At 39.4% G+C, this 14,101-nt stretch overlaps 1 protein-coding gene across 10 annotated transcripts in view; it reads left to right on the top strand.

Moving 5' to 3' along the window:
- Window positions 1–14,101, top strand: part of LOC140534157 (cyclic AMP-dependent transcription factor ATF-7) — an 81,322-nt gene that overhangs the window by 18,689 nt on the left and 48,532 nt on the right. For all 10 annotated transcript variants that reach the window (XM_072654860.1, XM_072654869.1, XM_072654866.1 and 7 more), the window contains exon 2: window positions 2,531–2,599. In XM_072654860.1, the coding sequence (XP_072510961.1) occupies window positions 2,552–2,599 (48 nt within the window). In that variant the 5' untranslated portion in view covers window positions 2,531–2,551. The remainder of the gene's footprint in view (window positions 1–2,530; window positions 2,600–14,101) is intronic.

The following is a 14,101-nucleotide window of genomic DNA, read 5'->3' as shown; positions in this document are numbered from 1 at the left end:
GTCCTATGCCCTTCTTGAAATCTATCCATGGACCTCAGGTTTAGAACCCCTGGTCTAGTTTGAAGGGAATCACTTTTCAGATTTCCCAGAGGGTTTTGTTTTTTTCCCTGATTGTAGTCTCCTGTTGGTTATCCCATCATGATAATTGGTTTTCAGAGCTTTGGTGTCTTCTTTGATATATCCCTCTTGGGTTGTTTCCTTTTTGTTCTGGGATCTCAAATCATTCCTTAACTACTGCTATTCCTATTCCACTGCCAGGGAAACTGAGATTCTCCTTGCTCCCATCCCTGACCCCCCCAGCCCCCTCCCCCCAAAATGAGCAGATATCTCCAAATTATGGAATCAAGCTAAAGGTTGAAGAATCCTATCCTGACGTCTAGTGCACTGTTCAATGCTTTTGCTTAAACTTACATTGTATACTGTATACATTCGCTAGTCTAGAGTAAGCAACAGGACCTGCCTGATTGAAATACAGGAACACTGGCCATTTGATACTAGTGTTGAACATAGAAATTCTGGGCCTGGGAAGCCAAATTGGTCTCTGGTAAGCATCAGCTGTAAGGATTTTTTTTTCCGGAGACGATAGCTGCTTTCTAAAATTGACCTTGGTCTTTGCATTATTTTTCCACATCCGTGTTATGGTTCCAGAAAGTGTTAAAATCCTCCCATGTTTAAAACAAACAAACCAGAAAACCCTCTTGTCCTGAGGCTGTGTGAAGAAGAATGAAGCTCTCATTCTCCTAGTACCCAATCATCAGCTTGAGCTAGCTGCTCCTAGGAACAGAATTTATTGAAGCAATTTATCCTGGCTAAATGTGGTATAAATCTGTGTACACGTATGTACATACAGGCTCTATTCCATTACAGCAGTGGTATGGCATCGGTTTCCCTCAGAGTTAGACCCTGTTCCTATCACACTGAAAGATGACCAAGAAACTATTTCTATTTCATCTGGCACCCCACATTTTAAAGCTCCTATTTGTTGTGTGATTTACTGACCAGACAGCCCAAAAGCCTGGTTTCCCCCAGAGTGAGTTTTAAGAGTGTAAAAGAGATGTTACTCAGCTATCCTCTGATATTTAAACTGAGCTTCATGGTTAGGAATCTGTCAGATATTGAACTTTAACACATGAGCCTGACTGAATCTGACATGACATTTTGGTTCTACCTCAGATTAAAAATTTGAAACCTAGTTGTTCTGTGGGCCTTCCTATATACATTCATAATTTGAGGTTTAATTCTTTCTTTTCCTTTATTTCTCCTTCGCTTCCTCTCTCCTTCCTTTGCTTGCTTGCTTCTCCTTCCCAGATTCTGTTTTCTTGTCTTTCTTTTTTGTGAGAATATCCCTGAATACTTCCTTTGAGAGCTTACTCTAATATATTTCTTGTCCCTCTCTTTGCTCCCTCACCCTTTCAAAATACTTTTCTTCCTTTTCAAATCTGTTCCAGTACAAGTTGCTCTTCCAGTTCAGCCTAGCTCACCTTAGTTGCTTAGTTCTTTGCTAGGATATAAAGAAACCTCACCAATACTTCAAGATTGGGCTTTGGGAATTTCAGCCAACTTTTCAAGGGCTCGATTTAAATACTTTTTTAAAGGAAAGAAAGAAGCAGAAACTCGTATTAGCCATGTTAGCTTCTTCTAAGGAGCAGAGGGGATATTGGTGATTCCTTTTAGGGCCATTTTGGTTCTCCCCTGCAGCAGCGCACATCTGTTGGCTTCAGCAGAGCCGCCCAGGAGCTCTGGCCAGGAGCAGCACAAACAGCCGGAACATATTTGCCCAGTAAACCCCCAAAGAAATGACATTTGTTTTATGGCTGCTTTTTAAAACCCAGCCATAAATAGAATGGGGGTGGGGGTGGTACAGATATTTCTTGATTTGACATAGACAATTGGTAGGGGGAGAGGGAGGCTCCCAGTGGGGAGGAAAGGTTTTTGTTTTTATTTTTGTATTAATGAAAATAATTTCCCACGCAGCCCAATAGGATGGGTGCTTTGTTTTCCTTGGCAATAATCTGGGATAAATGGCCCTTGCCAACAGTCTCGTAGTTTATACACCGGGGAGCCAGATTATGGCCTTGTAAAATGGAGCACCCCTCCTATAATCCCTTAATTAATTAAATGACAAATTTTGGTCTTCTCCAGGTCAGAAATATGGCTTGTGCATCAGGCACTCGGTGGATTTATCGACATGGGAAACTGCACTGGTTGTAATTCAGCAGACTGAGTGTGTGTGTGTGCGCGCGTGCGTGTGTGTGTTTTGTTCTCTATTAGAAAAGGGGAAATTTTTTAAAAGGATTAAAATTCTTTGACCATTTAAACCTAAATTTTCCTAATCACCAATTTCAGTTTAGGTACCTAACACACGGCACATGTCTAACAGGTTCTGGGGCCCCCCAGAGTAGCCTGTGTTTTGATAAATTACATTCCTAGCTACAACACCTGCTTCTAGGCTTGATATTTTTGTAATACTTTTTTTTTTTTTTGCCCCAGTGTATTTAAAATAACTTTTCCCCTCCTTCCCCCTCCCCAGCTCCGCTCAGCTATATGAAATATGGGAGACGACAGACCGTTTGTGTGCAATGCCCCAGGCTGTGGACAGGTACGTTTACAATATACTTTATTGTGAATGTCTCGTTGTGAATCAAAGTGGCTGTTTTATCACTAAGGCAAAGAGTTTAAAGCCGGTATTTTACGTGATCACTGGAGGTAATCAGATCAGAGGATTTGCAGTGTGTAAATCCAAGTTATGAGGAAGTGTAGGCACTCTACTGTAATGAAATCTGCCTTGCTTTCTTCCATATTATTATTCTACTGGTGTTTGTTTCCCAACACAAGGCAGGGAAGAAACGTTGCCCTCCCCTTAAGCTTCTGAGACTGCCCATATGAATACAAAGAGAGTTTGAAAATTTCAAAGACATCTTTCCTTTCTCTCTCCTTTTACAGATAACATATGACTACCGAACATATTCTAAGAGGCAGCTGAGAATGTAGCCATCATTTGTGAACCCCAAAATAGTACTGTCTATTTTGAACTCATAAATTGGGGGGGGAGTAACCATGACTTTTTTTGTGTAATCTTGAAATGAACCATTAGTGAAAGGCATCTAGATCAGTCATCAAAGGCTTGTATATAAAACATTGTATACAGCCTACAGAGTCGCTCAGCCATTTTCTAGCTGAGCCCAGAACACATTTTGTGCAAGTGTCCACTTGCCACATAATAATGTAAAACATGTCTAAGTTATGATATTCTGATCTATGCTTTTTTTTAAAAGTGCTTTTAGTTTTACAATACTTTTAAGATCATATTTTGGGAATTTTTTTCTGTTCTTTATTTTTTCCCTGTGTTTATCTCATTCCACAAAAGGATAAGGAAAGAGAAACTAAGACCTATCTATATCCCTTCTTATGTGTCCTAGCTCTATTAAATAATACATGTACCAGGGAAAACCAAGTTCTAGACACGTAAAGGTAAACCTAGGATATCAGAAGTTTAAGAATTTTAATTCATTTAGGGATTGGAGCAAGGAATGGAGAGTTCCCAAAGTTGTTCAGAGTTCATAACCTTTGCTTTTACTATTTTGTTTAGTATACCAATATTGATCCCTTTCCTTGAAGAAACTGTCAGTTCAGACTTTTGGGGGATTGTTTTCCATGGCATTATATTTTTAGTTTACAATAAAATATTTCCTAAGGGACCTTTCAACTTTAAAGTCTATAATTCTATAATTCAATGGGAAGAAATTGAGTTTGCTTCATGGAAATTAACTTTATAACCACTACCTTATTCATAAAGCAAGAAATACTTACTTTAATGATCTCAAGCTTTATTCAGTTCCTCTTAACCCTTTCTCGGAGAGCAAAAGTTCAACATGGTCAAGTACTATAATGCTTCTTAGCAACAGGTTAAGATATAATGTAGAGAAATCCTCTGTTTTCTTTATACTCTGCTTAAAAATGTTAACTTAGATTTACGTATTGCTTCAAAGTTTACTGAGCTTTTTTATACCTAGTATCTCATTTGATCCTTATAGCTCTGTAAGATATTATGGATTTTGTCATCTCCTTTCACAAATGAAGAAGTTTAACCCTAGAGAAGATATGTAACTTGCCTGTGACCATAAGTAATAACTACATAAGGCATAGAATCCAAACCTAGCTCTCTCCTGACTCCAGTTGGGTCCAATTGTTCCATTATAACACACTGTTAGAATGTATACCAATCATATGAATTTGAAAAGATCTTTTCCTCTTTTGTTTTGTATTTAAAATTTAACTCTTTTGGACTACAGGTTTATTCTTAGTTTTAATACCTCCTTTTCTCATTTGTAGCTTCTGCATGTAATTTGGAACAAAGAGATTCTATAGTTTGTCTAGGTTTTTCAGAACTAGGAAGAGGATGGAGGCTTCAGACTGTATAAGAGTTACCTTGTTAGCCTTTTGGGGCAAAATTGTAGAGCACATTGTTAACAAGGTGGTTTGTGACCTATTAGAAAGTAGTAATGATCATTAAGAACCAGTATAGGTTCTAACCTTTTCACTATTTCTTTTTTGATAGGTCTGTTAGACTAAATAAGGAGATTGCCATGGACATAGTTTGCATGGATTTTAGCAAAACAATAACAGAGTTAATTCTTGTGAATAAGATGGAGAGACATAGCCTAGATCATAATACAATTAAGGGGATTTAGAACTGCTTGAGTGGTTGGACCCAAAGAGCAGTCATTAATGAAATGAATCACAACCTGGAAGGAGGCCACTGCCCCACAGATCTTTCCTGGGCCTTGTTCCTCTCATCATTTCCGTTGGTGTTTTAGAGTGAAGGCAAACTTATCAAATTTGCAGATAAGGTAGAAGGGATGGTAATAGTAATAATAAGATGGGGGAAGCAACAGATTTTATGAAAAAAAGCACATGACTTACTCCTAAATCTATATGTCCAGCCGTAAACTTCTTATAAACGCCAGTCTTTCATTCACTCCCTTCTGGGCCTCTCCTCAAAATTCAAACTTTCCATATTTAAAACACATTTGGATTATTTTCTCCTCTGAATCCTGTTTGTGTCCCACTCACTGCATCCTTCTAGGAACATCAGGTTTACACTTCCAACCTTGAGGTCATCTTGAGTTCTTCCTTCTCCCTCACACTGTGTCTAATCAGTTTCCAAATCTTGTTTTGTTTTGTTTTTTCTGCCTTAATAGCTCTTGCACTGTCCTCTTCATTCACACAGCCACCATCCTAGTTCATCTTCCCTTCCCTGGACAAGACTTCAAAGTGATCTTCCAGTTCTGCCTTCCCTTTCTAATCTGTTCTCCCCTCCAGTGACAGAATAATCTTCCTAAAACATAAGTCCGACCGTGTCACTCTCCTGCTTAAGTACCTTGAGTGGCTTTCAGCTGCCCCTGTGATAAAATATGAACTCCTCAGCTTGATGTCCAAAACCCTTCAGCCTACTTTTCCAGGCTCATGGCATATTATTCTTCTTACCCACTCTGATTTCCAGGCAAACTGGCCTACTTAATGCTCCTCAAGTGGCACCCAGTCTTTACCACTGTGCAGAGGCTATCCCTCATCTTAAGAATGAACTCCTTCCTAAACTTTTCCTTGTAAATTTCCTAACTTCCTTTAAGTCCAGCTCATTTGCCATTTCCCTTAATTATTAGTTCTCCCTTCTCCTGGAATTACCATTTGGAAGGCAGTGTAGTACAATGAATAAAGTGCTAGACATGGCTTCATGAAGACCTGTGGTTCACATCCTACCTGTGATACTTCCTAGCCGTGTGACCCTGGGCAGAGTAACCTTTTTCTCTATCTGTAAAATGAGGATAATTACCCCTGGACCTCACAATACTATTGTTAAACTCAAATGAGATAATAGACATAAAGTGTTCTGCAAGCCTTAAATGCACATTCAACTTAACTTCATGCCAGTTATTGTGGGCAGCATGGATATATTTATTTGTTTACATGTTGTATTTCCCTAGTAGAATGTAAGCCATTTAAAAGCAGGGACTGATTGTCATTTTATCCTTGTACCTTAGGCACCCGGCACACTTTGAACATTTTTTGATCTGAACCTATGACTTTATTGGTCATATATAAGGTAACAAAACCAGTCTGTGTCTGAGGCAGGAGGCCACCTCCACCTACTGCTGTGCTTTGCACACAGTAGGGGATTAATTCATGTTTGTTGTATTAGACTCGTGAACTCTACGTTTTCCACAACCAGGGCTCCTACTATTCCATGAATTCTCACAGACTGGCTGTCAGGCTTAGAATGCATTCTTTCCTCATTTTCACTTCTTAGAACATTTGCCTTCTTTCAGATACCCCCTCAAGTTCCCCCTCCTCCGTATGGCCTTCCCTGGTGCCCCCCAGCTCCTAGTGCCTGCCTTGGATTGCTTCTCAGTGTACATGCTGTATCCTAAAGAGGAATGGAATCTCCTTGTCGGCCAAGATTGCTTCTTTGTATCTCTTGCTCAGTACTTTTCATATAATAAGCATTTATTAAATGTCTGTTGAAGTGAAGTGGAAGTTTGAGCCTGTTGTGTGACAGGTCCTCTAGAGTAACTCCAGAATCATAGGCTGAATTGTGGAGAGGGAAAGCCAATCATACGGGGACTAGTAGATTAATTTTTGGGTTCTGCATTTTAGAGAAAATACAGAAAGACTGGAATAGGTCCAGAGAAAGGTGACCAAGGTAAGAAGAGGACTGGAGACCAAGCTCATGCCTCAGAGCCAGCATGACTTCGTTGCCTTGACATAGGAAGTTTGTGATTAGGGAGCTCCCAAAGAAGAAGGTCTTTTACCAGTGCAGATGGATGCCTTTGCAACTTGAAATCTTAGAAAGTTGTCTGAAGGCATGGAGCCAGTCTGTGACAGAGGCAGGACTGAATCCAGGTCTTCTGACACCTAGCCAGCTCTGGCCAGCCATACGATATATGTTTAACTCCTCACAAATGAAACCCCCCAAAGTAATAAAGTGGAAACCAGCTACTCCAGGCAAAGCAGGACCAAGCTTTTTACAGGGCTGAGAGAGCTGCAAAAGGAGTTGATTTAGGCAAAGCCCAGCTCTGATCACAAAAGAATAGAATCAATTAAAATTAATGTTGAAAAGTTATAAATGACAAGTTAGATCCCAAAGAAGAGATAGAAGAAAACACCTCCTACTATTCCTTTGCAGAAATGGTGAGTGCAGAGGCATGGAATATTGCATTTGCTGTCACATTTTTTCAGTGTATTGATTAGTTTTGCTGATTTTTTTTTCTTCCTTTCTTTTTCCTTTTTTTTTTTTTAAAAATTCTGTTATAAAGGACAGTGTTCTGAGGGAGGGAAGGAAGAAGATCTATGGGGAAGTCTAAACAATGTTAAAACAAAAGATTTCAGCAAAAATAAATTTTTTTTTTCAAGAAAAAGAATAGTACTGAAGTTGAGATCCTGAAAGACTTTCTCAGAGAGACAAGAGATAGGTTGTATGTATAAAACAGAGGCCAACTTTTGTAATTCCTCCTTTCTGTATTGCTTTGATCTCTTACCTAGTAGTAGTACTGTTAGTGTTCACTCTTATTATTTTGCCATGTTGTTGAATGAATGAATCAGTGAAGTTTTGTTAAATGCTTACTATGTGCCAAGCACTGTGCTTAGTGCTGGAGATACAGACAGAAAATAAGACACTCCTGCTCTCATGTTCTAATGGGAGAGATAACACAGGGAAGGTTTCAGCTGCAAATTATCTGGAAAGGTTCCATGGTCCTCAGGGTGCAACAGCAAAGCAGACCATCATGCCTCTTCTTTCATGTGATTTCCAGAGATAAAATCATAGCACTTTGTGATGTTGGACTATTTGGCTGTCCCAAGGACTTTGATGTCAAGAACCTTACTTCCTGGGTCTTCAGGAGCTGTGGCAGTAGCTCCAGCAAGCTGTACCTCCACATTTTTGCTTCCCAGGATGAGAGTGGTGAGCTGGAACCATTGCTATTCCAAAGACTCTTAGATTCAGGATACTTGGCCAACTCTTTCAGGAGAAATGGTAGTCAAGGTGGTTTGACTTGCTTGCCCCATGCTGCCTCCTGTCTGTTTCAGAGTTGCTTGCTACTTTGGCTCACCTGCCCTCCAGTGTGGCACTTGGTTGGCAGTTGACCCACAGGAGTCTCTTCCCTTAATGAAGTCTGTAAGGCTTTGGTTGGAAGCAGAACTGGTAGTCTGGGGGTACTGCCACTCCCAGGGCTCCTGTACCTATCTGCCTTTTGATAGCAGTTGGTCAGCAATTGTTAGGCATGGTGATGAAGGTGGACCACTTGGCTGCAATGATTTCTTTCTTCAATGATAGTTGGAGCTGGGCTGGGAGCCAATCTGGTGATCAGTGGGGGTGGGGGGAGGAGAAGAACACTACTATTTCCAAGATTCCTGAGTTCAGGGTACTAAGCTGTGCCCATCAGCGTTTGAGGGGAGATGGTAGTCAAAGTGATGGTGGTGGTGGCAGTTTCATCTGACTGGCACTAGCTGCTTCCTGTCTCTCTTTTGGGATATCCTGCTACTTCAGCTGGGTTGGCTTGCCTGGCCTGTTCGTGGCAGTATAGTTGATGAGGATGACTGACTCCTTTCCCACAAGACCTGCCTCCCTAGATGATGGCAGTGGGAGCTGGGCTGTTGTGGACAGAGTGCTCTGTAACCTTTAAAGAATTATGTAAGTGTAGCTTTCCCTGGTTTGTTTCTCCTGTGTAGTTAATGCTTCACTGATATTTTGATTGTCACATTTCATTAAAACTTCCAGGTTGGGCATCGAGGGATTATTTTCAGTGATCAAGTGAATGTGGAACACCAGGACAGCTAACTAACCCTCTGTTCTGTTCAGATTGCTTATTTCTTGGATGGCAAAGCTCCAAGGGATGTTAGGAAAAGAAATACATTCCTTCTTCCTCCTTTAGAACTTTATCTTCAGGTGAGAATATAGTTCCTTAAGTAAACTCTCCTTTAGTTTCTTAGGATTTTCCACAGGCTTACTTCTAGATATATGAAATAACGAAAGTCTAGCAAAGAATAAAATAAAATCAAATGTATGGCCCCTTCTTTAAACCTAGGAAGCCATCTGACTGAGCATAATTCAAATTCCCTGTCCTAGAAATTATAGCAAAGCACAGAGGCCGTCTAAGCTCCAGGAGAGGTAGTTGTTAGGTTTAAATAGGTTTAAAGCCTGTTGCCCTAGAGACTAGAGAGCGTTAGTGTCAAATTCCAGTAGAAACAGAGGCCACTACACTGTACATGAGGATCCCTGCTGACCACATTTGACTTTTTAAAAAAGGAACAACACCTATTTAACATTTTCTGTTTTGTTATATTTTTATTTATTACATATTTCTCAATTATGTTTTAATCTAGTCCAGGCACATGGGGGTACTTGACACCTCTACTGTAGAGGGAAAGAAAACAGAATGAAAAATTTTAAAACCACATTTTAAAAAATGGATTATTTTTAAAATCAGAAGGCAAATTGTAAAAAAATCCACAGAAGTTACACATTTCTACCCACCACTGTCCTTTTCTCAGAGTTCTTCTTATTTACCCTTGTATTAAGGAACTACCATAGATTAATGCTGAGAGAAGGTGAGAGGAAAATTTACCTAAAATAGACTAGTAGAGTCTGCTACCCACCATATAATCAAAACTGCTGGGCCTTCAATGGATACGTAAACATGTTTTGGTTGCTAGGTCTTTAATGGATGTTATTTTTGGATTCTGTTCATCATCTACTTCCCAACAGTAAGTCTAATGTGACACAGCTGAGTTCTAAATGTGCTGCATGTACTTTTAGAAAAGATGCTGCTGAAGGTCGTACAGTCTATGTTCTTGTCTTAAAAGACAGGTGATAGGATTTTGTGTGTGTGTGCTTTCCCTTCCCTACGTTCTCCCGCAGACTGTATCCTCCAAGGCCTTTCATCTTCACAAAGAGGAACTAGGGAGGCAATAGTCTGGTTAATACCTCTCAATGGAGTTAGTACCAGGAGTAGTTAATGGAGCTGTCTCCTGAGAATGGGGTACTGTTGTTAAGGCAAACAATACCCCAGATGCCAGATTGGCAAAGGGTTTGTAAGTTTAGGCTATGTGAATTTTTTTGAAATGGGTAGAGGGTGCCATCTATATATAACAGATCTGTGATATTGCTTTGCCTTAGTGTTATAAAATAGTGGGAATATAATTAAGCCCTTCTGTTGTTCCATGGACCTAGAAAGACTCTTCCCAAAGCCATTCATGTTATCTATGAGAAGCAGCCATCTGAGATCATATTATGTAAAAGTTGTATTATATATGAAGGCAAAAAGTTCCAAGTCTTATTTCTGAAACTAATATTTTATTTGAGTAGTTGATTATGTAAGTATAATCATGTGTCTTTGTTTATTATGCATCCTTCATATGGATAATTTTTGTACAATTTAGGTCCAAATTGGACAGGTCAGCAGGTTCTATCATATGCTTAACTCCCTGAATTCAGTTGTGATCCAGGTCAGGCAGCTTTGAACAGACATTCTGACTCTCTAGTTGTTTGTTATGCTCAAAGCTTTGAGTTAGCTATGAAAGACAGCACCAAGATATTGCTAAGACCTGTCTGCTTCTCTGAATATAGGAGCACATTTCTCACTTGCAACAGGCCTCTGAGGAGATACCACTGATGGATTATTATTAGTATTAGCCCATTATCAGTCATTGAACAAAGGGATTTCTGTCACAATCATTCTGCATGATTCCACCTGCCATTGTCTTTAATAAGGGTAAAATCCTGATTGACCTTTGTATTGTTGCTTATGCTCAGACTTGACATGGTCTCTTTTCCCCTAAGGACATCTACCACCTGATCTTTTCTGCAGAGTGGCCTCAGGGTAATTTGGAAACAGACTGGGGCCCTATCAGTAACTGTACCATGAAACATGTCAGATCACAGCCCTCTGGACTTCTTTTTCCCTCTTCCAAGGCCAAGAACAATGGTAGCAGTGGGCCAGGGGGAAGCTTGTTGTACACCTTATCTTGTCATATAATAGGAATAATGTTTATGGCACTGTAGTCCTGGCTTCACTTGGCATTTAACCAACCTCCAAAGCCATTTATTGCTTCGTATACTCTGCCACTATGAACATTATCCCCTAAATCTCTATTGCTTTGTAATATACGAAGCAACAAATATCACCTATGATTGGTTAAATTCTGTTATGCCACAAAGGTATATGTTTTATAGCCTGTATAACACAGACCCATAGAGATGATCCCCATTATCCTAGACCCTGCTCTCCACACCCTCCCTTCCTGCCATTGAGTGGAGCAAAGTAGTGCTGTGGGATTGTAAACATGAAATTCTGTCCTTTTAGCAAATTTCCCCTGGCATGGTTAAATAATAGCAAGGAAGCCTCTTTGGAGCCTCTTCTTAATTTCTTATGTTAGACTCCTTAGATTGAGTAGCATGAAGGAAAGAAGCAGTTTTGCTGAGTGAATGCTGTTTGTGACAGTGTAAGTCAGCGTTAGGATCTGGAAACCAGATTAATTTTTTCAGATTTCAAGGAAAGAAAAAACAAAAAGGGGTGGGAAGAGGCAGTATATTTTAATGGGGCATTAGTTCCTATTTTTAGGCAGAACCCTAACTAAACATCACTGATCTTTTGGATCAGTGGTCTTTGGATGCAATGATCTTTTGGAAAGGTTCAAAAAGGGAACCCTGTCACTGTCCTCTTTGGTGATTTGAACTTCAAGTTATCATTTATTGTCAGTAAAGTATGGATAGGAATGAGTGGGTGAAATCAGACCAAAAAATACTGGATGCTACAAGGAATGCACATGAACCTGACTTTGGGAATTTGTCAAACCGTGATGTAAGCAGTGTTTCTAGACTTTGACAGGTGAAAGCAGTTTTCACCAAGCAAAAGCGAGCCTTCTTTCCCCACCTTCCCCTTCCCCTCCCCCCCCAAGAGTTTTTTTTTTTTAAATCATCACACATTTCAAATCTTTTATTTAATAATTCATGCTCTATTCAATAATTCATTCAGTCCCCATCTGGTAAGAGTGTTTGCGTGTTGCCAGGCATCTGAAGATATATTGTGTAATACTCAATTAGGCCAAATGTTAACCTTATTTTTCTGTAATAATATGTTGTGTTTGCTCAGCACCTTTCTGGATCACACAAAATTTTCTCTAGACATCATTTTTAAAAGTTACTGATTTTTTAATTGTTTTTATATCTCCTACATTTTCCAGTGTGTCACTCCTCTCTCATCCTCACAGAGAGCCATCCTTTATAACAAGTTTTAAAAAAGGAAAAGAAGTTCATCAAAAGTAATGAACACATTGAAAAAGTCTTGTATGTTCTGTGTTCCATAGGTATACCCACTTCCTCTTTCCTGGCCCCCCTCCCCCGATACCTTCTCATCCTCCATTGGGAATAAACTTTTCATAATGTAATACTTGCTTTCATTTGCTTTGCTCTTTCTATTTACATAGTTGTAGTCGTTACGTATATTGTTTTCTTGGCCCTTTCCTTCACTTTGCATCAGTTCATATAAATCATTATAGTCATCCTTTCTTACAACATAATAATATTCTATTATATTTATGTACCATAGCTTGTTTAACCATTTCCCAGTTTAAAGGGCATCATAGATGTATCTCTTTTCAGTTTTCATTCTGACTGTGATAGATATAGACAAAGCTACCTTCATCATATAGATGAGATGGTGACTGGAATGGGGAAAATTAAGAGGTGGTTAGCAGTTTGCCTAAGGTTGCCCATGATTTCATAGGTAGAACAGAAGACAGAATCCATGGGAACAGAGATATAGTGTTCTGTAGAATGTCATTTATTTTTGAGGGTCAAGTATTTAGCAAATTATGTGGATTTTTTTCTTATTCCTATCTGCAAGAAAGTTATATGTAGCTATTTAAATCATTCCTGGGAAATGGAGAAGAATCAGTGTTCTAGTTCCATGACCAAGAAGTGTGAAAGTCCTTTATTAATCACTTTCTATTGTTTTGCTTCTTTTATGCTGATTTTCTGTCCCCATTACTAATTTGAAACTGGTCTCTTTCTTAATGGGTAACTTTCCTTCATTGCCAAATTTGATAATCTCTTTTCAGTTCTTACCCTTCCTGCCCCCTCTACAGCATTTGATACTGCTGACCACACTCTTTTAATGGATGTCTAGTGTTTCATAACACTGCTCTACTCCAATTCTCTTACCTGTCTGGATCTCTTAGTCTCTCCCTTGTTGGATCATCATCATCCTCATCACACCCACTAATTATGGATCTACCCATAAGGCGCTATCACAGGCCTTCTCACTTCTTTATATTCTCTCACTCAGTGGCATCATCAGCTTTCTAAGTTCAGTTATTATCTTTTGGCAGATAAATTCCCAATCTATTCATACAATCATACTCTTACCTGAGCTCCAGTCCACATCACTAACTGCCTGTTGGACATTTCCAACTGAATATCTTACAGATTTTTCAAACTAAGCATCAAAAACAGAACTTATCTTTCCCACAAACCTGTGCCTTTCCAAATCTTCCTGATACTCTCAAGGACGTTGCCATCCTTCTAGTCATCCCTCCCTCACCCACCTACCTAACCAATTGCCAAATCTTATTGATTCTTTTTCCACATTATCTCTCACATATGACCTCTTCTTTCCACTTATACAGTCACCACCATAGGTTAGGCTTTCAGAATCTCTTGTGCAGACTATTTCAGTGGCCTTCTAATTAGTGTCTCTCAAACTTCATTCAAGTCTATCCTCCACAAAGGCACCAAAATGGTCTTCCTAAAGTGCAAGACAATACACAATAATTACACAATAACTCTAGGGGTTCCCTATCACCTTTAGGATCAGTTATAAACTCTGGTATTTAAAGTTCTTCATAATCTGGCCTTTTACCTTTCTAGTCTTTTTATACACTATTTCCTATACACATTCTACTTTTTTGTTTCTCACACAGAACACTTAATCTCCTGACCTTGTCCCCTTTGCACTGGCTGTCTCCTGTGTCTGGGATGCCCTCTTTTTACCTCTTGGAATCCCTGATTTTCCTTTAAAACACAATTGAAGTGACACTTTATCTGTGA

Source organism: Notamacropus eugenii, chromosome 3, assembly GCF_028372415.1.
Source record: "Notamacropus eugenii isolate mMacEug1 chromosome 3, mMacEug1.pri_v2, whole genome shotgun sequence".
NCBI classification, from domain to species: domain Eukaryota; kingdom Metazoa; phylum Chordata; class Mammalia; order Diprotodontia; family Macropodidae; genus Notamacropus; species Notamacropus eugenii.
The sequence above is the reverse complement of the archived record's forward strand: the minus strand, read 5'-3'. Positions and strand labels throughout refer to the sequence as shown.